The sequence below is a fragment of the Colius striatus genome, chromosome 3, assembly GCF_028858725.1.
Source record: "Colius striatus isolate bColStr4 chromosome 3, bColStr4.1.hap1, whole genome shotgun sequence".
NCBI classification, from domain to species: domain Eukaryota; kingdom Metazoa; phylum Chordata; class Aves; order Coliiformes; family Coliidae; genus Colius; species Colius striatus.
In genome coordinates this window covers 9,447,719-9,471,862 of record NC_084761.1, presented here as the reverse complement: position 1 = coordinate 9,471,862, position 24,144 = coordinate 9,447,719, and the positions used below count along the sequence as shown (strand labels likewise).

General features: G+C 39.0%; 1 protein-coding gene across 5 annotated transcripts in view; it reads right to left on the bottom strand.

The window, feature by feature from the left end:
- Positions 1–438: 438 nt before the first annotated feature.
- The window catches only part of VPS35L (VPS35 endosomal protein sorting factor like), a 56,193-nt gene continuing 32,487 nt past the window's right edge, over positions 439–24,144 (bottom strand). For all 5 annotated transcript variants that reach the window (XM_061992008.1, XM_061992010.1, XM_061992011.1 and 2 more), the window contains 7 exons: positions 23,337–23,414; positions 21,719–21,833; positions 10,840–10,979; positions 8,570–8,735; positions 6,944–7,062; positions 2,096–2,242; positions 439–1,535 (listed from right to left, as the gene is read on the bottom strand). In XM_061992008.1, coding sequence (XP_061847992.1) covers positions 1,437–1,535; positions 2,096–2,242; positions 6,944–7,062; positions 8,570–8,735; positions 10,840–10,979; positions 21,719–21,833; positions 23,337–23,414 — 864 coding nt within the window. In that variant the 3' untranslated portion in view covers positions 439–1,436. The remainder of the gene's footprint in view (positions 1,536–2,095; positions 2,243–6,943; positions 7,063–8,569; positions 8,736–10,839; positions 10,980–21,718; positions 21,834–23,336; positions 23,415–24,144) is intronic.

Genomic DNA, 24,144 nt, shown 5'->3' with positions numbered 1-24,144 from the left:
CGCTTGGTGGTTTAAGAGAGCTGAGAGTTTAATCCCACTTACCCAGTCGGTTTATCTTTCCAAGCCCAACAGGAAGAATCATCCACATGCTGTTGAGAGTGTTTTGTGCAGCTGCAGCAAGAAGGAAAGCTGAAGCAAAGTAGGACATGATAACATGTTGTACTGTTGTTTCATTATCTATGTGCAGTTTATACAAAATTATTCAAGGAAAGACAGCATCATTAAAATAGTTACATACCAAAGGTGGGGAAAGTTCTGTATTGATACTACTTCATAAGCATCTTAAATTCCTGCAATTTTACTTATCTTGGATGTTTAGTCTGTACAGGACCAAGGGGTCCTGGTTTAGTTCTTTACAACCTTCACACAAAATACATATTTTAGGTGTTTTCTGCTACAATAACCACAGAGGAGGTGAAAAACATGTAACAAGGATGGTTTCAAACTTTGAGTGGTATTTATTATCAGCTTGCTAACTCCTCAAATACATGGTTCTATCCAGCAAAACTGATTACTTCTTTAGCCTTCAGAAAATAAAACATTTTTTGTGCAACAATATATCTTAATATCCATATAAGGATTTAGGTCATTAAAATACTAAGCAAAAGCAGCAACAGATGAAAGGGTTCAACATGATTCCTTCCCATGGGACAGAAGTAGTGAGAGTGAAATTTTATTAGGTGTAACAGCAGTACAAGTAAGTAAATTCCACAAGGGTATGATGATACATTTGTATATGCAATGAAACTCACCCAGAACAAACAGATGAACTGCAAATTGCTTTATTCAATGATAGTGTACTTTGAGAATATAGAGTGCTTTGCATACATTTCCATTTTCCTCTGTAGACAGCACTTAAAAGATTCCTTCTACTTCACAAAATGCCATTGAACTAAAATGAAAGCATAAACATGTCTGTGAAAATGTATTGTAGAAATTAGAACAGGAACACCTTGTCCATTTTTATCTTCTGCTGGAACTGACCATGCAAATGTTGGCAGCATCCCAAAGCAGGAAGACAACTTGGTAAGGTTACTGTATTGAAATGCTGCTTTCTCAACAGGAGAAAGACTATTCTGCAAGTGGGATGAAGTTTGGAGGCTGTGAATTGATCTTTGCAGTTAATCTTCCTTTGTTGCTAAAATGACAACAGAGTAGATTTCTAAAGGCTTTTGCAACCACAGAGGTTCAAAACACCCTTTACTGAATCTAAATCAGCATTGAAAATGAGAGTATAGTGGTAAAACTGGAAACAGAAATACTTGTTCAATTATTGCACCCACAACAGTTTTACCTTTACCTGTGTCCAAGTAAATCTGTTACACTAAGTAAACTAAAGATACACTGAACCCCTCCAGTCAAAATCTAGATCAGTCACTTTTGGCCTCAGCTACACGCTCTGTTTTACAGATGACTCCTTGGAAAAGAGGCATTTATCAGGTCCTGGTCTGCAGAGGAAGCCGAAGGGCCAAGTCTGTGAAGTGACTCATTTCGGGTTGTTGGCTTCGCCTCTTGATGTATTCCAGAGTTTTCACCTGAGTATGAAAAGAAAGATAACTTGATATTTTGAATGTCTCTGCCTTTTCTCATTGGACAGGCCATCGTTTAATCTCCGTGGACATGTTTTAGTAGATGCTGTCATCATTTTTCCTCAGTTTCACTAACAACATGAGCATTTCTTACTCCAAACCTCATTATCATGGTTTCTTTCTTAAAGCTCTATAATGGCCACTTTCCAAGCTTACACCATGCAGTTCCTCCACTAAATAAAAATGCTGTATGTCTCTTAGTTTTCTGTACTGAAAAAAAAGTTACAGCACTCAACATTTCCAGGTTCCTTAATGTATGAAATACATTGAAAAGGGTCAGAAAAATACAGAACCACTCGAAGTAAGAGAAGCTGCTCGTTAAGAAGCATTTAAAAAGTCAAGTTGGGTTTTGTTAAATTGTTTCTTTTATTGATTGTTTTAAATTGTTTCTTTTAAAGAGAGCTAAAGAAGCTGGGTATATTTAGATCAATAAAATGTTACTTTTACCCAAATGAGGAGGTGAAAAAGATCTTAAGAAATAAAATTGCCTGCAATATCTCTCTTACCATAGTCTTGGTGTCAGCAAAGCCGTGTTTCTGAGAAAGATTCCAGAGATTGACTGAAAGCTGGTTTAGTTTGTTGTTCCGTAGATCCCCATGAGCTAGAATGGTGTTAAAGAAGTAGAATGCCAGCTGGCTCTGTCGCTTTAGGGTCTACAATGAAAATCAAACAGAATTCCTATGTTACCCCACAGTCATCCCAAAACACCCAGCATAACCTTGCTGGCTTCTCTGAACCCTTAGAAACACACAAGAGGCAGTTGCTCATTTTGTCAGCGCTCAGACACAAGAACTCAGGCACAGTTTTCATGTTCCATTCAAAATGTAACTGGTGGTAGTCGTGAATCAACCTAAGTTGCTGTAAATAACAATTAGACAAGACTCCTACATCTGTAGCACTTCGGCACAGCACAGTATGTAGCTCTGACACATTTTTAAGTGAAGACTCCCTGCAGTTGCATAGAAATCACCCTCCCACCAGCCAGCCTTGCACTTGTATCACCATAGCTATGTGTATATCAGAGAGACCACTATCATCAATCCAGATAAATGTAACTTCAGGCTATTTCCAACAGTATATTCTATTTTTCTTTATTTAACTAAAGATGTATTTTCCCCTACTGTTCTTTCACTGAAGCTTTGGTGATACCAACATATTTGCACCATATTTGCAGGTCTTTACCCTATTATTGCTGAGGAGGGACCCTGAGGAGGTAGTCTACCATGGAGGATCACCATGTCCTTCAGTCTCTGTGGAGAAGTTCTGGGGCACAGACAATCCTGCACTAAGCCTACTGGGTGCTACCACCCTGATTTGGGGTGAGGTAATTAAACCATGAGTAATTAAAATGCTTTAGCAGATTCTGCCTATTCCTACAGAATAAGACTAAAAGGATGAATTATTATTGGATGCATTTGAGATACAGTATTTGTTTATACTGGTTTGCTGCAGCTGTCCTTTGTTTTTTGCTCAAGAAAGACAACTGGCAGAAGCATGGCTACATCTTCCACAGAAACCACAGCAGCAGAGTAGTAGATAAAACTGTCAGCTGAGCACCTAAATTAATGAACTTAATACTTCAGCCCTTCTCAGTTCAGTCCTTGCTGGGGTAGCTAAATTACAGCATTACATCCTTGTCATCCAAATCTAGATAGTCCTAAAGAAAGCCATGACAGGCAGCCCTGCTTTTCCTTAAAAGCTCTCAAGTGAAGCCCTTTGGGAACCTTTTAACATCTGTTAGTTCACTGGAAAAGATCACGCATGAGCTGTGTGTGGGCAGAGCAGGTGCTCAACTCCCCCATTACACAACTGTCCTAACATGGGATAAATGAAACACCTAGCACCAACAGCAGCTGACACAAATGATTTTGTAATAAAAGGAAATAATGGTTAAAGAAAACACCAAGAACCAAGCTGCAGCTGGGAGCTCATGTACCACACAAGAGGACACGTAACGCCCTATTTTGACACTCTAGCACGCTGAAATGGTCAGAAGAGAAAGTGCTTTAGGATATAATCCTTGAAAGAGCAGTCCAGAACCTCCCTCTAGAATACTCAGAGTCTCAGTGTCAGCTTCTGCTGGCTCAGGGTGCAGTAACACTCCTCTGGTTAAGGCAGGTTGAAACATTTTGCTCCTAACTCCGTACTGGCACCACGGTAAGTTCTTCTCTCTTTCCAAGTCCTTAATATAGTTTTAAAAGCTTTCAATAGTTACAGTGCTGCTCACATCAGTTTGGTTTCTCTCTAGAATTAGTCCAATAAAGATGTGCTCCATGTGGAATCTGTGGTTCATGGAGGACCAGACCATACTTTCCAAAGCCATGCTCAATAATCTTGCTGTAGGCTGTTAGAAGAATCCTGATCTACTTATTTTAGTTTCCACCATTTACCAAGTATCTTACAAATGTGCAGAAACAATGTTCCCAATTGTTGTGGTTTGAAAGTAATTCTAGTCTTTAAACTCTACAAGCATGCCCAAGACAACAGTGTCATAAAAGGCTTAATCTGGGAGCTAGGACTCTAACTCTGAGATGAAGAAGTGGAGCCACAGTTCCTCACTGCAATGCTCCCATCCTCCACCACCCTGCAATGTCTTCTGGAAACTGCAGCAGGTCAATTCTCTTGCCACCCTCCTCCCAAAGAGGAACACAATGTTTAACCATCTTTAGAAAAACCTTAGCATAAAATTCTTCAGGACAAGGAACCTCTTCTCAATTCAAAACATACCCATACAGACTGTGTCCAACTCTGCTCTAGTTCAGTATCCAAACCCATGTGAAATTGACTGAACTTTTAATATGTTTATATAAAACTAAGAATCAGATGTGTTGAAAGGAGAAGCCTCAAGAGCATACCCAGGAACTGCTTGCCAGTGCTCCATTTTTCATACTTACTATTAAAAGTCCAGTGTCTATCATGTGGTACATGAGAAGAATGCTGTTCTAACCCTGCATTGCCAAGGACACATGCTCCTAATGTTCTGCATCAAAAGTCATGTTTGAATAAAACATACTCCATTTGGATAATTATCACTGAATTGCAAGAGACAAGGAATTTAATTTCTAAGAAACTTGGAGCATAGGGTTAGTCAAAGGCTGAGAGGATTCACTCATGACCACAAGCAGCCTGAACTTCACAGAACTGTCCAGAACTGAAAATTTCCATTCCAACACCGTCACATAAATGAAGCATTCTCTAATATTGTGAAAAGACCACATTGTGTTAACAGAAGATGAATTGTTGTCTTCTAAATTAACATTTTGGTGAAAGCATTTTATTGTGAGAAAAATTTATTTTCCTTTATAGCTTTTAAAGGAAATGAACCAATAAAAACACAGCAGCATCAGGGGCTTGTTCGTTTCAATGAGCCGCCAGGAAGATGAATAATAAAAGGTCACCAACACCAAAGCAATCCAAATACCACAGTGATTTTATGATGGGTTCTACTTCAGTGCTAATTGAGGTTTCTTGGACAATATTCTTGTCTCCTCTCTTTCCTCAGCAACAACAGCTTCCTCAAAACTCTATTCATTCTTACAAAACAATTATCTACATCTCTCATGGACATTTTACCCAACAAATAAAAATAAATGCTCCTCCTTTATAAATAAAGATGGACAGAGGAGTAAATCCAAGGCCACTGAAGCACAGGTAGGGCACAAGGACCTATATCCATGCTGCTTAGCTTTAAATCCAGATTTCTATGAAGCAACTGCTTCAGTGACACAACACAGGATCTCATTACTCAAAGTATTATACTTGAAGGCAGAAAAAAAGAAGTGCCTTTCAGAAACTAGAGCTTTCAAGCCCATGAACAGTCCCACCCACATACTCCATGTAGGAGTCAGATGCAAAAGATTTTTAATATACAATGCAGAGTCCTAAAAACTCTTAAAAATCTCCTTCCAATACCTTCTGGAACATTCTTAGCTGTGCAAGAATGGTTGTTTTCTGTTGTTACTGTTCTGAAAAAGAACTGCTGTTCACCGTGGTGACATGTACAATGATACAGAGGCATTTGAGCAAAGGATTTCTTCACCTTGCATCTCTACAATTCCTCAAGGAGTATGAACAGAATAGGGAAAGCAGAGAAAAAGCTAAACTTGGCATAGCATCCTCCAAATATGTATCACTTAACACATCCTGTATTGGCAAACACTACAGGCTGCTGTGCAAACACACTGTCTAAACAAATCTATCAAATTAATCATCATCTGCCCTCCCATTTCAATCTACAAGCCACAAGATTTCTATCAATATTCAGCAGTTTAGTAAGGGCTGATCAGGGAGTTGTGGAGGAGTTCAACCTCAGAAACTGGTACATTAGTAAAACCATAAGTTCTCATTGCTTCAGTATTACTGAAAACATGAGTCACCTGACTTTCACATACAATCCATCAAGCTGTATTTGATCTCTCAGGGCCTCTGAGAAATCCAATAAGCTGCCTAGAGTCTTCTTTAATTTATACTGAACAAATAGAACCCTGTACTAAAAACAAGGTAAAGCCAACATATCTTTTGCTTCCCTTGCACCTCTCTCGTGACTTCAATCTAGTGTGTGAGATCCAAAGCTTATACAAATTAAAGGCAGTTTACGTTGTATTTTACCCCGTCACAGACTATGAATTTTCACTTTGCCCATTACAGAATTCAATGTTTCAGGCTTCTGTTAACTTGAAAGAAAATGCAGTTTCTCTGCAGAAGAGAGAAAGCTGACAGCCAGGAGAAAACAACAGGAACATGGACATGGAGCAGATTTTAGATATAACTATACTGCAATCAAAGGAGTAACTGTGGCACTGACTCTAACTCTCTTATCTTAGGCCAATAATTGCAATACCAGCAGCTTGAAGCTCATTATAGCCAGAAAGACTCTCATAAGTAAAAAAGAAGTTATCCCACACCAAGCACTGTGTTTCTGTAACCAGACAACACCAGGACTCGGGTCAGTTAATTTAAAGCTAACTCTAAGCTCACGGTGTTGCTCTTCAATCATCACTCTGTCCTTTGGTGCACAGCCCATAGATACCACAGAGTGCACCAGAGGAGCCTCCAGTGCTTGTCAATTCTATCAGACTGCCCACATGCAGCACACAGCTAAGCAGGTAACTTTAGCATGCATCTTAAAAATGGATCATAATTGCTACATGATCTCTTTCACATCATTAGGTCTCTCCACCACAAGTCTGCTTATGTGACCGACTCACTTTTTAAACAAGTAAAATGACTTAATTTCCTCTGTTGTAAAGTTCCTGGAGCTTTATAAGACCATTACCTGGTTACAAAGGTAGGCCATTTCTTCAACTCCACAGTAATTTTGGTTTTGTGTTGAGTCAAGATAAGTAAGAACATACCTCTTCTTTTCCAAGGGTTTTCAGATGATCCAGGATCTGTGCTATCACTGTTTCACACAGTTTATTAATTTCAGCCAGGAACTTGGAGTCTCCACCATACAGGGTATCATTGGAATCAACTGCAGAGATGAATTCAAGCTTAAGCCTTGCTGAAGAGCTATGCATTTGTTTGCTACTGAAAACACCAGCAATTTAGAGGCCAGATTTGAAAATCATAAAATTACTCTCCTCCACAAAACACAAACACAACAATTTTGTTTAAGTGTCTTCCACTTGGTTGCTTACTATGTTCTCTTGATTTTGGAAACAAAACACTGAAGGGAATCTTCTAGCTTAAAGCTAGACCTAGATTCCTGGATGCAGACAAGTTCAAAAATATCTGTTGGACTTTGCAAAGCAACATATAGTGTCAATTTTAATTGTTTCCACAAACTCTTTGTTCCCATCAGTTTAGAAGAGTATGGCCATCATCTTCAACGGCAGCAGGACTGGGCCAAGCAGTTTATGTTTTACTTACTGAAAAGATTTTCCAAGGAAATTGCATTTTAATTTTGTTTTTTCTTTCCTTAAAATAAAACTTCGATAACCTCAAAGTCATGGAGAGAAATTCAGAAAGTGTATTTTCCATTTCAAAGACCTTGAAGGACTTTTGGGAGGGAGACAGAGCTCTTGAAGATTTTTACAGCTTTTACCATTGTGATTTTAAACATGTGTTTTGGCCTCATTTATTTATAAAGTTTTGCTAAGAAGCTACAAGGAGTGAAAGAGAAAGCAGCTAAACCACACTTCCTCACAGAATCCGAACAGCAGATTTACTATCGAGTAGTTGTTCAACTGACAACTATTTTCTGTGCTGCTAAGTCCAGGAGATATTTTGTCACGGTTGATAACTCTGACAGACTGCTCACCAGAAGCATTGCAGAATATATTCCAGCCTATCTCTTTGTCAAAGTCCTGTGCAGCTAAAATAAAAAGCCAAACTAGCTTGGCCTCTCAGACTAACTAATCTTACCAGTACACTTTAAAAGACTCAATTATTAGTAACCTCTCTATGATCAGGAGTGAAACAGTCACATTTTACAGCATATAAAAATGATATTACAAAAAGACTAAAGCCATTTTATAAAATGCAAAAGCTTTACTTTTTTTTTTCCTAGCTCTTCTGAAGATTTTTGTAAGTTACCACCATAATTTCCAAAACTGAAAGCCAGCCTTCAAAGCAGCAAGACCATGATTTAGGGTATAAAAACATTACATTCTGAAAACTGGAGTTGTTAATAAATGTGAAAGAAACACCAACAATAAGTATAAATGAAGTTGATATTTTAGACTAAAAGAAAACCCTCCATATGTATAAAGTCCCAATATTTACTTGAATGGTTCACAATTCTCCAGGAACAAACTAAATAAATCACTTTGCAGATTCATTTTAAAGAACAGACAGTACATCTGTTCAGGAACCCTCTGCTGTGATTATTTTAAGTTACAATATCTGGAACTCCATAGGAAAATCACTCATTCTATAAGACTGACTGCCATGATCTTCATTAATTAAGTATGGTACTAACACAATACTACAAATTGCATGGTGGAATACAAGGGTCCAGAGCCCCCCTTACATATTACCTTTATCTACATGGTAGATAAATGCTTCTTGAGTCATTGCAGACAGCAGATGCAAAACATTGGTATAAATCCTGACTTTGTCATCGCTGTTATCCTCCCAAGTATAATCCTGGATCACATTTAGTAATCCTCGCACAAGAAACAACACTCCTTGTTCTGGATGGTCCTACAGGAAAGTAAAAAGACAAGTCAAAACCAACAGCACAACACTCCCAAAACAAAAATGGGGTTATTTGCCATCATTCAGGGGTTTAGAGTCACAGTATCAGCTCTACAAGAAATCAAAAACTACAACATAATTAAAGCTGACAACTACTTTTCTTAAGTGTGACTCCTTGCAATTACTTCAAGGAATTTGTTCCAGTTTCCTTCTAAAATGCCTCTTTGACCCATAATCATAACCTTCATCTAAGCAGCCTCCACACACAATCTTTGAAGTGCTTTGTTTTCTAGTCACAGAGAAGTAGTACAACATTAATTGTCAGCTTCTTAACAGCTAAGCCTCTAAAACACATGGGATAGGGTTTTGTATTATTATTAAAATAATGTCAGTAAGCTACAGAAGCAGTTGTATTACTCATCTAATTATGAGTTTTAGAAGAACACCTACACTGGGAAGTCAAAGTTACAGACATTCAACAATCTTTTAATAAGGAAGGAATATGAAGGCATCTGCTTTCCATAAGCTAGGGGATTTTGCAAGTAGTTCTAATACTGCACTCAGCTTATTTCAAGCTAGCAGTTGGTGTAATGACACCAACATACATAGGAGAAAACACAGTCCACTGGGAACATTCCCTTCTGGTCATATATCCTGTAAAGCAAACAGGAGAAAATATTATGGAAACTAATTTCTAAATCCTGGTATCTCATTGTGAGTTATTCTTCATTACTGAATCTGAAAGGTTGGATCTCCCTCCTTCCATCATTTGTTAATGATCCCAGTCACTTCTCTGAGCAGCATCCAGTTCTGACATAGCTTTCCTTCAAAGTCTTACTTCTGCAGCCAGTGGATGGCAAACAGCCCTTCCCTTACCACCACAGCACCTCTATGCTGTTGAACACGTGTGGCTTGGGAGACAACTTCCACTGGAAAAGGGAGAATCCACTGCTCTGACTGATGAGGATCTGGACAGCACTATACTGGGTGCTGCTTCACCAAACGCAGTCAAAGAAAAAAGGAAGGAGGAAACCATACGGAATGTTTTAGTGAAGAGGAACAACCTACTTTCTCCAAGAACAAATGAAACAAACTTCAAACTCTTTCTTTTTTTAAATATGTCATGATACTAAGCCAACCCTCTCTGGGAAAGAAGAATCTTCTCACAGGCAGACAGAGCTGTTAACAGAGGGAGGTATAATTTTCAAGCATTAGGTTTCCGCTGCATTGACATCTTGAGACCCATAGGTCTGTGTTCCTTCTCCAAAGTCAACAAAATACCTTGGCTGTGTAAGTCTTACCTCAGGCCCTTCAGATTAAATTAACTTTTTTTTATCCTCACCTTTTAGTTATAGCTGAAAATATGTCTAAACTTGACAGCTGGTTGAAAACTAGAAGGGTGTAGAACGGTACTATTTTGTGAAATATTCATCAGAAGAGGAAAGTTATGCTAAAACAAATCTTCTAATACTGTTTTCATTCAAAAGATTAGGCAACCTGTAACAAAGTAACTGAAACTAAAGCTCTGTTTTTCCCTTCCTTGGGTATTAAGACTTCATAAGGGCTCAGCTAAAATATCACTTTTCTGCAAGGGTCTATTAAAACAGTAAATGATGTTTGTAGAATTAAATGACAGTGAGACTTCACTGTTCCCCACATCCAATTAAGTGCAAAATGCTACTGAGAGAGGCAATGCTGCAGCTCCACCACCAAATGATTATTCTGCCTCCCCACTTTCCATTGGGGTGAGTGACTTTGCAGCTGATAAGCAAATTGGTTCACCTTGCTCACGGAAAACTGAGAACTGCATCTCCAACTCCCAGAAGACAGAATCTTGTCACAGAATCTTAAGGGTTGGAAGGGACCTCAAAAGCTCATCCTGTCCAACCTCCCTGCCAGAGCAGGGCCACAGAGTAGGTCACACAGGAACTCATCCAGGTGGGTTTTGAATGTCCCCAGAGAAGGAGACTCCAGAACCCACCTGGGCAGCCTGTTCCAGTGCTCCCTCACCTGAACAGGGAAGAAATTAAGACCAGTCTACTTCAAATTTTTAAACAGGAAGTTAAAGCAGCTGACTCCCCTATGTGCTATTCATAACCACTTATCTTACCGGAACAACTAATAACGTGGAGAAAAACTTGCAGAGGAATTCCAGGAGGAAGGCATCGGAAGGTCGCATCTTTCCATCCACACTGATCATTTTTGGCACTTCAGGAACAAGGCTCACTGCAGCTTTGAAAAATGCATCAGCTAGAAAGTAAAAGTACAGTTGCTGTATTATCACCCCAGCTGTGACAGCAATCATTGGATCACAGACGCGACTGCCTCAAGGTTGCTTCCAACAGACTACAGTATATGAACAACTCCAGGCTCAGCAGCCAAAATCTGTGGTAGTTCAAGAAAGGCTGTTTTTTTGTAAGAAACTCCCATGTCACTCCAGACTTCTGGAATTACAATTCTGTTTCTTTGCTTAACAAGAGGACAGAACTGATTTGGGTATATTGCATCTATGATAAGAAAATTGGCACGATTCAAGTATATTGCATATATCATTAAAATCAGCATATTATTCAAAATTGAATTATATGAAGAAAGGCTTATGCCAGGAGAGTGGGGAAGCCAAAGTGGGTAAAAAAAATAATGCTATCTTGTTCACAGATTCATTCACAAAAGGCTATTATAGCAATGTGGAAGTACAACTTCATTTCTCAAAGTGCTTACAGTTATTAAAAGTAAAATGCTACCATAGTACCAGAACCTGAGGAATTGCTGGTTACACAGATGAAATTATTCTTTCCAACAACCACAATACAGGAATTACAGAACCCATCCACCATTATGGCCTCAGCAAAATAGCATTTAAGAAGTTTTTTTGTAATTATTAAGTCTCAACAACCCAATCACTAGAACACTTATTCCTCAGTTTACTAAGTTAATACTCACAAATTTAAAACAGCACTATTTTCCCTCTTACCCTAGAAGAACTCCTCTATATGCTAAGAGTTCACAAGAGAATTTCTGACAGCAACATTCTCTTGCACTTTCTTGGCTACATTTCAAAATGCACAAGTATTCAAAACCCATTCAAGTTGTTTAGCCATACACTTCAAAGCAGCTTTCAGAATTAATACTGTATCTTTATTTTACAGGAACAGAAGTCATTAAATCAAATTTTAGCAAAGAGAGAAAGAGAATTCTTGGTGAAAGCCAAGAGGTGTTACATGGCTGGGATGGAGATACCACTGACAGGCATGCATGGGGCATTTCCAGGAGTGCAGCTTGCTCTGGAAAAATTCATTAGAGTACATGAGACTCCAAGTAAATTCGCTAAATATAGTACCAACTGATGTCTAATTTAAGCTTATGAGGAATACCAGGGAAACATGTGCTTTGGAAAAACTCTAATTCTGACTCTTAGTACTTTTCAGCAGACAAGTGTTCAAGCCCTTCTGAACTCCTCAGTGCTTTGAAGATGAACCCCTTCAGTCAAGCATCATACTTCATTTTATTCTGCACATTTATTTTGAGGTGAAAAATGTTTTTATATTTATTTCAAACACCATAAGCTTACAAAGCCAACCCAAAGGAAAGCAAGTACTCTTTGAGCTTTATTAGAGGAAGGCAGGCAGCAGCAGATGTTCATTCTAGCACAAGTAAATGATTTGTTGTCACTTCCACAGTTGTCTCAGCAGAAGAGAGAAGTGTGTGCCCCACGTCACCATTTAATAAAACATGTGACCAGAAAGATGAAAAAAAAAGTGTCTCAGAAAATAGTCTGCATACCAAAGTACTCATGTCTGTGCAAAGAGTACTCCTGTCTTCTGAAGTTATGAAATAACAGGACAGGAATGACCTGTGCAGCAATCTGTCTCCACAATGAAAAAGAAGAGCTGCAAAATATCTCACCTTAATATACTGCCTGCTCTCCCAGCATCCAGTGTCCTAGACATTCTCCTCTAAACTTCTGTCACAGTGAAAACCCAAAACCTCTTATCTTCACTATGAATAACTACAATTTGATTCAATTTACTCTTCTTGACCTCCTGCTGTTGCTGAGAATGAGAGCTGCCTTCTCACCTGCCTGAGCACCTCCAGTGACACAAGCTCCCTCATAAGAGCCACTCACAGGAGCAGCATGCCCAGCTCCTCTGCAGGGGGCTGCTGCAGGCAACATGGGGAGATCCATCCACACCACAGATGCTTCACCAGGCCCTGCCCTTGCTGCAACGAGCTCCTCTGTGCAGCTGCTGTCCTACCACCTACCACAGCCTGACGTTCCCTGTAACCCCCCCACCCCTCCCAGACTGTTACTGTCTCTTGCCCCCACACTTCTAATTTTTCTTCCTTTCTTCCTCATTCTCCCTGCCCTCAAAATGTGGCAAGGCAAGACAAAACAAAAAAGCAATAGAGCACAAAAGCAGTTAGTTGCATTTTCTATTAAAGAGATGGACACTTTACTTTGGTACATTCAGAAGTACTGGCAAAGGAGAATTTGTTTTGCTCTGAGCGTAGACAATTTGTGTTAACCACAAAATGGTTCTGACACTGGAACACTTATGAGCCCATTCATCCCAGCTACATCCAACACTTTTATTTTTGCTTTGAAGAAGCAAAAATAATGTAAATTCACAGTAATGCAAAAGTTTTATCAGAGGCTTTGCAGAAAACTAAGTTCCCTCCAAACACTGCTACCCTATTTGCCTGTACAGAGGTGTCAGGGTGTGCATCGCATGCCCTGAGTTTGGAGGAAAAGCTCAATAAACACATTCTCAAATGTGCTATGAAATTAGCATTGGTATGTAATTCTGAATCCCACTAATTACGGTGTTTTCTCTAAATATTTTAAAAGTCAATTTATAAAGCTATTACCATAAAGATATTTCAAGAGAAAACAATACACCTGCTCTTCCTGGCTTCCAAAAGGTATAAGGAGCCACTTAAAAAGCACCAAAACCCACAATGATGTTATGTTCTTGATTTGAAAAAAATATATATGAAAGGCTTCTTTCAGTGAAGGATGCTGTTTCTTATCTGCCTAAAATATGATTGTGCTTCTAAAGTGAGCCACTGTTAAGTTGGATAAGGGGAGAGCAGCCTGCACATAACAACAAATCATCATGATAAAGCCTTCCCAGGCTGCTGTTAATATCTTGTGCAGTGCTCTGAACATGACATACTTCATGCTTCGCTAAAATTATCCTTTCACAGCAGCTACATCATTTTGGTTGACTGTAGTCCTGTAAATCTTTCCCCTGAGCATGCATGCTGACCTTCAGCCTACAAAAACTAACCATCATGGATATCCAAGTCAGCACTTCCAGTAATACCCTCCTAGCAAAAAAACCCCAAGTTACATTGGTGTTGAATGTTTTGCCTTTGTCATTATTCATGACAGTACACACACACTTACCTATACATACACACAAATATATGCAGTATCTATTTCTATATAGCAATCTCTCTACATATAAAGTCTTAGCTTACATTGTATTTACTCCATCTCTGGTAGTCTATTAAACTGTACTAATTCATGATTTCAAGCAGGCTAGAAACCAAGGAGGAAGAAAGCCATTAGAGAAGGGAACACAAATAATCTCCTCAAGTCCACCTTCAAAGAGCAGAAGGGAGTCAGTTTGACATACCTACCCAAATTATTTTTAGTCACAGATACAATTACACAAGGCTAAGTCTACCCAAAGGACAAAACCAAGGACCAGATGCAGCCTTCTGCATTCCACATCACCTTTGTGTCCTACAACACTGTCAGGCTTACTTTAATACTCCAAGGATTTTGCTCTCACATCCAACAGATTTGGGGAATTTAATGAAGCCTTCTAGTAGAATGCAAAAGAATTAATGGGAAGCAATCATGGGGGTTTTTGCTGCCTTTTCTTTTCTGCTAAATAAATTATAGCATGACTGTTTTGATGACCGAGCACTGCAAACACTTGGAATTCCTTCTCGCCTTGGTGAAGTCACTGTGAGAGTTTTGCCACATTGTTGAACTATATTTTTTCCCTTAAGCTATTGAATGTTCTCCCTCTTAAAAATCCTCTATGCACCACTTTCAATCCAGAAACTACAAAGAATTATTTGAAGTAACAAAGATGAACTAAGAAAATGAATGCACTGCTGCTTAGTGAACTGTAATGTATTATGCTAATTCATACTATGAATTAGCTGCAGATAAAAAGGTAATTATGTGGATACAGCTTGCTAGTACTAGTTTTTCAAGTAGCTTGATTACAGGTTGTTAGCAAGGCCTTAGTACTTCCACGCAAAGGCACTTAGTGTATGTGTCAGGGAAGGATGATCCTACAGTATAAGCAAGAACACTGGATACAACTTATTTTATTCTTAAGTTGTAATCAGTAAAAGCAACACACCACTAACCCCCCAAAACCAACAACAAATTCAGCCTGCCTCTCTAAATTCCATGTAATCCCTAAAGACTGTGAAGTAAAGTATCATCTGCAGTCTTTAAAGAGAGCTCCATTGTTAATACTGGAAACTGAGCAAATGCTGTAGTTCACTATCGTAGTTTCTCCCGGTTATTATGAGGTGAAAAAAACAAATACCAAATGAGTACACACATGAAGAGACAATGAGGGTTTTGAAGAGAGAGATCATTCCTTAGAAATTTCTCAAGTTTTCCAAAGAATCAGAAAGATTGTGTTTAAAAATGGCTCAGCCAATGCAAATACTTTGATTTTAAAAAACAATTAACAATGTCTCTCATCCAAAATGTTCTTTAAACAACTCATCTGGCAAAAGATGAGGAGGAAAGCCCTCCTGAGGATTCATAAAGGCTGGGTTGGAGGGGGAAATGAGCAGGAACAGTAGTTTTCACGGTGGAGTGAAAAGAAAACGTTTCAACCAGGTTTTGCAGAAACATATGTCCTTACGATGAGCTGGGAGGTGACAGTGTTTGCAGACTGGTTGGGAACGCGACTGCAAAGCGTCACAGATGGATTTCACCATTCTGAGCAGTAAAGCAGCAGATGAAATCTAATATTAGTAAGGCACGTGGGGAAAGAAACAGCCCTTGCTATAACTACAGAAAGATGAGCTCTAAATATACTATTTACTCTCATGAAAGATTTCAGAGTCATTATAGATGGTTTCTTGCAAACTACATCCTAAACAGATGCTGAAAAGGCAAGCAGTTGCAAGAATCATTAGCACAGAAATGGAAAACTGAGGTGTCACTGTATCCCTTACAAATAGCTGTTGTGCATTTATACCTGGAATACAGTCATGATCTCCTATTTCCAAAAGGATAAAAAGAAGATCAAAAAGGTGCTATGGCATGGAAACACAATTTCTTTTTAGAAAAGGCCTGACACAAATTCTTCAGGAACTTATAACTATCATTCCCCAGAGGCTGTGCTGCCATTCAGTGGGATCTCAACCGGCTTGAGAGTTGGGCAGAGAGGAACCTCATGAGGTTCAACAAGGACAAGCGCAGAGTCCTGCACCTGGGAAGGAACAACCCCCTGCACCAGTACAGGCTGAGGATCGACCTGCTGGAGAGCAGCTCTGCAGAAAGACCTGGGAGCCCTGATTGATAATAAGCTAAATATGAGCCAGCAATGTGCCCTCGTGGCCAAGAAGGCCAATGGCAGCCTGGGATGCAGCAAGAAGAGTGTGGCCAGCAGGTCAAGGGAGGTTCTTCTCCCCCTCTACTCTGCCCTGGTGAGGCCTCATCTGGAGTCCTGTGTCCAGTTCTGGGCTCCTCAGCTCAAGAGGGACAGGGAAGTGCTGGAGAGAGTCCAGCACAGGGCCACCAGGATGATCAGGGTACTGGAACATCTTTCATATGAGGAAAGGCTGCGGGAATTGGGGCTGTTTAGTCTGGAGAAGAGGAGATTGAGGGGAGATCTTATTAACATTTATAAATATCTAAAGGGTGGGTGTCAGGAGGTTGAGACATCCCTTTTTTCTATAGTAGCTAGCAACAGGACAAGAGGTAATGGGATGAAGCTGGAATACAAAAAGTTTCACATAAATATAAGAAAAAAACTATTTGACTGTTGAGGTGAGGGAGCCCTGGCACAGGCTGCCCAGAGGGGTTGTGGAGTCTCCTTCCCTGGAGGTCTTCAAGACCCACCTGGACATGTTCCTATGTGACCTGATCTAGGTGGACCTGCTTCTGCAGGAGGGTTGGACTAGATGATCTCTAAAGGTCCCTTCCAACCCCTACCATTCTATGATTCTGTGATCATCTTGTAGGTAGCATGAAGAAAGTGAACCAAGAATGACTGAATTTTCGGCAGTATAACTAGCAGATCAGCTGCACATAGTGAAACACTCAGATAACATTTAAAAACCATATGGAAATTCCTAAGTAGAAACTTCCAAGTAGCATGTAACTGTGGAACTCACTGTCACATGAACTTGCAACGACCACAAAGCAAAAACTGATGAAAAAGTTAAATTCCTAAGAATAGGCACATCTATCTTATTTAGGCCACACCTGGAGCTGAAAGGTAGGAAACATCATTCTACATTATTGTTTCCTCTATATTCCCTCAGTAGATGCTACTAGACACTTCCAAAAACAGGTTATAGGCTAGACAGACTTGAAGAACTGACAGACTGATAAGAAATGCTAGTCTGAAAAGCTTACAGACACAGAGATGCTATCTCTCTCATATCACATGGAAAAGCTATTGGCTGGGATAAAGAGAGGAATAGGAAAAAGCTCAGTGAATGGGGGAAGTTTCCAGCTGTGGAAATCCCAGGTAACATTACAAGCCATAATTTTGTTCAATAAAAGCAACATTTAGTATTACTAGTAGGGGAAGCAGTATCTCACCTGTTTCTCCCAAAGCTACTTTGCTGTATTAGCCAAGTGGTCCCAAAAGCTTTTACTGAGAAAACCTCTTCAGGTTTTTATTTCTCTAAATTCTATATCTCAAATTTTCTCTATTATTTTTTACTGCAAATCCTATTTATATGCTTCAGATCTACAAAGATTTTAGGAGATTAGGAGGAAATACTAAAAATTGTTATCTAATGCAATTGAGAAAAGACACTGAAACATTTAATGAGACTATGATGAACTAAATCACTCATTAGAGATTCCATACCATGCTTTCTCCAAAGTGTAGCTGAAGCTTGTCATATCTAGAGGGCATTCATGAAAAAATAACAAATAGAAAAATAAATTCCTTTTGCTATCTACTAGTGAAACTGTGTTTCAGCTACATGTGAAGAACAGAACAAACACCCAGAAGCACATTAAGCACTGGATGCTTCAAAATTAAAATCTGCATTTGCTAAACAAAACAAAGACCTGCCTCAGTTGATTTGGAGGACAAAGACTCTCCATTTTTGGAAGGTTTCATGTCTGACGATATCTCAGTGAAATGAGTCACACAGAATCAGTTGAATTACTTTAGTCACTCAGCAGGTTACTTCTGAAGTGAGGCAAGGATTTCACAGCCTTTAAAATAACGATGCCTCTCTCACACATTACGAGAAAGTTATGTCATCTCTACCCACCTGCAGAATGCTGTGACCAACAATTAAAAAACCATGCTGTCAGTTCTTTGACAGGGAAAAGCAGCAGGAAACATGTGCAATTAAAATAATATCTATGTATCAAAAATCCACACGAGTGACACAATGAAGCACGCACGTCATCTCAATTTAGCCCAAGCACTCTCTGGGACAGACAGCATGACTGAAGAGAATTTCTTATTCTATGTTGGCAGCATACAGTGTTCTGTGGCTCCATTAAAAGAATCTCAGAGCCACATGTCTGTAAAATCTAGCATCTTCCTTTCTAAGGTGAGCTCTTAATAGGCTCTCCAGAAGTCCAAGGACAAAATCACTGAAAACATTCTAAACATCATTACAGATCCATCTTATTTAAACCACCTCCTGGGAGCTGGAGATGAGACAATAGGTATGTTTAATATGTGTTGAACAGAATATCTGGACAGACATCCATCAGTGTATTAATACTGGGTTTCTCAGGAGCCTGTAAATTCATGTTTCTGACACAATTGCATCTTATTAAAGAAAATCAATTCCAAGGAAAATTACAATTACAGGTTACTAATACTGAAGTATCTGGGTGAGTCTGACCAAGCACCACATGGCTACTTCAGCAGTGTGGCAAATCCCAGCAGGCAAGGCTCTGATTTGATAGAGGATATTGGAACAGTGAGACACTTCGACTGATGTTATACTACCATCTACTAGTACTACATCACCCCTTGAGGCTGGGAATGAGGCAAAAAACACACTCCTCCAGTTACAAGCAGATTAGCTGTGTCTCTCCAGATGACAGTTGTTAGTCAATGCAATCCTCAGACTGGTAAACTATTTACTGTTACGGCCCACACATCCTCTTTATAAAAAAAGCAATCTTTTACAGTCCCCTTATCCATCCCAATAGGTAAGTTTACTCCTTTTTCAAGTTAAATTCATTGGCAATTTATACAAATCTTCCTGTTGCCAACTGAATTTTATCCTGTGAAATTCAATTTTGTGTGTGTTCAAGTGAAAACTCAGCACACTGAAATAGCTGCACTCCCTTTAGGAACTTAAAATTCAAAAAAAATCCCAGGAATTTAACTGCTGGAGTCTTTAAAGTGAAACAGCATGCACATGCTTCACTACTGACTGAGCTATCTGATCAGGTACATTACCTTTCAGTTTTATTTCTCTTCTCAATTTTAAACCCATTAAACTAATTCCCATCAGCATGAAATGAAGGTTACACATGAGGCACAATTTGACTTCCCAGTCTAATTCTGCTATTAATTGCACACTCTTAAAACTTCTCTTCATGCTGCATGGTTTTAGTAGATCAGTGTCTAATTGGCATCAGCTAACTCAGTTAACTGATGAATTTAAATATGCTGTTATGAATTACTCAGTACTTCTTACACACATGAAAAGCATTCAGTTGAGATACAAATAAAGCTGTGTTAAAAGTAACTTTCAAGGACATGTTATCTAACTACAATACATCAGAATATGGAATATGCAAATAGAGTTCACCAAAAATGTCCCAAGACAGGTGTCACTGTTGCCAAACTGGTTAACACATGCTAAACTACTCACGCAAGTGACACATCTCTGAATACAAATTACACCCAAAATAGTTTTTCTAAGGGAGTAAAAGTGTGTGTAACAATAAAATCTTGGTAAATGAAGTGAGTTACTGAACACCAGACTTTTGCATATGCTTCATTTCAACAAAAGCTGAGATGGACCAAATGCTCCTCTCCCTAGTCTGTGGGTCAAATTCAGGAGACATTGATTAATAAATAGGCATTTTAGAGACTGAGATCATAATAGTTTGCATATATACCTGCTACCCTAAAGGAATTCAGAATGGGGATCCTATTCATTGCTTAGTGAGCACTGTGTTGCAAGTCAAACAACAGCTGTGCACATTTATAAACTCCCACACTGAAAAAATCTGGACAATTGTTGAGGCCCAGGAGTCTCACTCAGACAAGACTTGGATCACACAAACTGTGGAAAAGCAAGTTGTAAATGGAAATATTATTAAATCATGGAGTTGGAGCCAACATGATCAAGACAGAGTCCTCAAAGACTAGAACAGAAAAACTGGATTTCCTTCCAACAAGAGATGCACTGCAACATCGCAACAATAACAAAAAATGTTACAAAGGATAAGGTAAGCTGGTCAATTAAACAAAATAACACAGGAAGAGAAAGCAAGTCCATTTTTGGTAAACCGTTACCTATAAAGAAACTGCATGATACTAATTGCATAACAACAGAATTTGCAGATCTTTTATTTGCACAACATACTTGGACACAACAGCCAGCTTTACTCTAAATCCCTCTGCTTTGCTATACGGGCAGCATCAGATTCAAAACAAAGAAATACAACAGTCACCCTGTACTAAAAAGTCTTAATCAGCATCCTAAGTCAGCTTGTTTGTGCAGCTAGAACTTACTGGTAAATGCAGAGTTTAGAAAACAAGCTCTTGTGAAGAAGCACAGAGCTAAAACAGAGAATTAATAGCCACAACAAAAGATGTTGCAAAGTAATTGAATTTATTATTCTCGCAGCCCCACTGAAAACATGTAAAGGAAAAGCACTTCCCATTGGCAAGCAGACCTTTAAAGTCAGTATTAAAACTGCAAAGCAAAGTAGAATGACATCACTTTAAAAACTAAAAGAAAGATACTTGCAAACAGTTAAAAGTATGAAAAGACTTTCAGCATAGTTAACTGTCACACATCTTTTATATGACCAAGACCATAATAAATGGTAATATAGACTTAACTCTCACTCTGGTGCCAGAGTAGTTCCAATTTTTTTTCCCCCAAATCACTTTTTGTCAGAATTTCCAATTACTTAAGACTGAGCTAACAGGATACCTAAAAACAGTACTCAGGCCCTGGTTCAACCTATAATTCAGATGAAAAAGAAAAAAAAAGCATTTTTCATTCTTCATATGATCTGGTGTTACTCCCTTGTCTCCCCCTGACACAGTGGTGCATTTTCTTCCTGCATGTTTTATCCTACACATGTGCTTTGGTAGCAAGTTTCTGGTGTCATTCACCTAAGTTTTAATTCTTTTCCATCTTGTTGCAGGATTTTGTCAGCCTGTGAACCACTACACAGATGGAGTAGTTCTTTTTCCACAGTTATAATAAAGGATGTCATTTGTGAGTAGAGTGCTTGCGTAATTATGGAGGAGAAAAACATTCCACACTTCCCATAATTTCCAAGTAATTTAGGACAATCTACCTCACAGCCATGACTATGACAACTAGAGTCAGCTGTCTTGGTTATTTAGATCACAAGTCTAGTGTTAGAATTGAAGAGTTGCTTTAATATGATAAGTTTTCACTGTAGCAGTGCTTGAAACAAGACTGTATTTTAACTACATCACAAACATGCTTATTTGATTTCTCAGCCAAGTTACAAATTACAGCTAGAAATGTTTCTGAAATAAAAGAATCTCTAAGTAGACAAATTCATGCCTTACCTTGTGAAAGGCACTGATTTGCCAGAGCAACCTGTCCAGAGTGTAGATACAGATTAAGACGTGTGAAAATACTGCTCAGAGATGGAATTGTAATGAAGCAGAAGGCAACACAAGCCTAAAGCAAATGAAAAAATGTAACTGAAGAGAATTCCCAATTCAAGAGTTATAGCAATTGTTACTGATTTTATACACAATTAGGAATCAAAACCTAAATCCATTTTGGGAAAGACTTTCAATGAAAAGCAAATATTAAATGAAGTCCACCATCAGCAACTTTACATCTCTCATCATTATTTCAATAATTATATCAATATTAATGATTAATTATTATTGTTATTGTGAGCAGATTAGCTCAAAACTTACTGTAGGACTCTATTTCAAAAAGTTCCTCTCTCCTCAGGTAAGCACCTTGCAGCTCAAGACCAAAATACGACTAGAAAAGCAGACTACTGGTCCTCAAGGCCAATCTGGACAATCTAACAACCAGTCAAAGCACAGGCATTGTGTATATTTGGGAGAAAGCAGGTCATGGAATGAGATCATCTCATTCCCACCCCCTCCCATGGGCAGGGACACCAGGATGCTCAAAGCCCCATCCAGCCTGGCCTTGAACAGTGCCAGAGATGGGACAGCCACAGCCTCCATGGGCACCTGTGCCAGAGCCTCACCACCCTCACAGGGAAAGGCTTCTTCCTTATATCTAATCTAAACCTTCACTCTTTCAGTTTGGAGCCATCATCCCTTGTGCTATCACTACATGCCCTTGTAAAAAGTCCCTCTTTGGCTTTTCTGTAGCACCCTTTAGGTACTGGAGGCTGCTGTAAGGTCTCCCCAGAGTTTCCTCTGCTCCAGGCTGAACATCCCAACTCTCAGCCTGTCCTCACAGGAGAGGTGCTCCAGCCCTCTGACCATCTTTGTGTCCCTCCTCTGGACTCTCTCCAACAGGTCCACGTCCTTCTGCTGCCAGGGGCCCCAGGGCTGGATGCAGTGCCCAGACTCAGTGCAGCACACTGCAGCTTTATACTCATCAACCACCTCAACATCCAGACAGAGCAAGCAGCACCCAGGCAGACACAAGTGCCCACTGGGAACATAAGCAACATGCATAACTTCTGTGTAGCTCAAAGCTTATTAGACCATATCTGAGTTTATACTCAGAGACACTAAAGCCAAATGGAGCACTTCATCTGAAATTCAAATACTAATTTTAGCTTATCAACACTGATATTACAAGATAAAAGTTTAAATATATTCTTTTCCCCCATCTCCCATTCTCTCTGCCATTCAGTTACACTGAAATTAAGTGTTTTATTTCCAATGTAATTTGAAAAGCTGAGCTTTCAATAATCCACACAAACACCTCTTCAACAAACCTTCCTTTGCAAGTCAGCCTTGCTGCTCTTTTTTAACATTAAGCTGCTATTAGATGTCTTGGTCGTTTATTTTTAAACAGTAGCATCTGGTGTTAGAGAGTAAAGATCAACGGTAACAAGAGAAAATGATACTATTGTGTCAAAAATTACTAACAGTGTTCTTGCAAAAATTAAAAGCTTTGGTGGCAGCAGATAGTATTTTCTGGTAAGAAAGTAGGTTCAAAGTTTATTAGAGTAAGACCTACCCTGACAAACGCAGCAGTCTTTCTGGAATGATTTCCTTTCATCACCTTTCTTGTTTCCATTGCTAGTTGGTTCACAGACTACACATGAAACAAAAAAAAGAAATCATTTTTAGACAAATACTCAGATTTATTAGGTCAGTAGCAAATAAAAACCTGCAAGTTTTACTGCAAGAAGTTAGAAAACAGAAACTGCCAAAAGGGATTCTAATACAGTGTGTCCTCACTGTACTGTTAGGTTTCACTTGGGAGAGTTTTAGTGACTGTTCTTTAAAGCAAGTATAATTCTGAAGGTTGTGAAGGTAGACTTGATAATTTATTCAAGGCTTTAGATCACTCCTTGCTTCCCAGCTATACTGCTGCCATCACTTCCTTCCTGGCATAAAAATCATAATCTCTAGCAAACACACTGATTAAAAAAACAAAACCCAAACAATAAAAGGATTTAAGAGAAGATACAATGTTGCAAAGGAATCAGATGCAGCTAATGCTCACCTGACATGTGACTCAATACAGGAAAGAGATTAACCTTCCCAGTCACAGCAGGACTCTGCCGATATCTGTAGACAGACACAGTCTAATCTCTCCTAGATGAAGGATTACAGAAGAGAGAACCCAAATTCTGAATGCACAAGAGTGCCATTTATTTTATTAGACATAAAATAAATCTCTCGTGAGATGGCCAGTTTTCTTTGTTGTAGTGATATCATGCCTGCCTGTCAAGCAAGAACTTCAGAGTTTAGGGTGATAAAATGAGAGATGAGATCAAAGTCTCCTTTAAAAACACCTGATAAAAAGACTTAAGATTCCT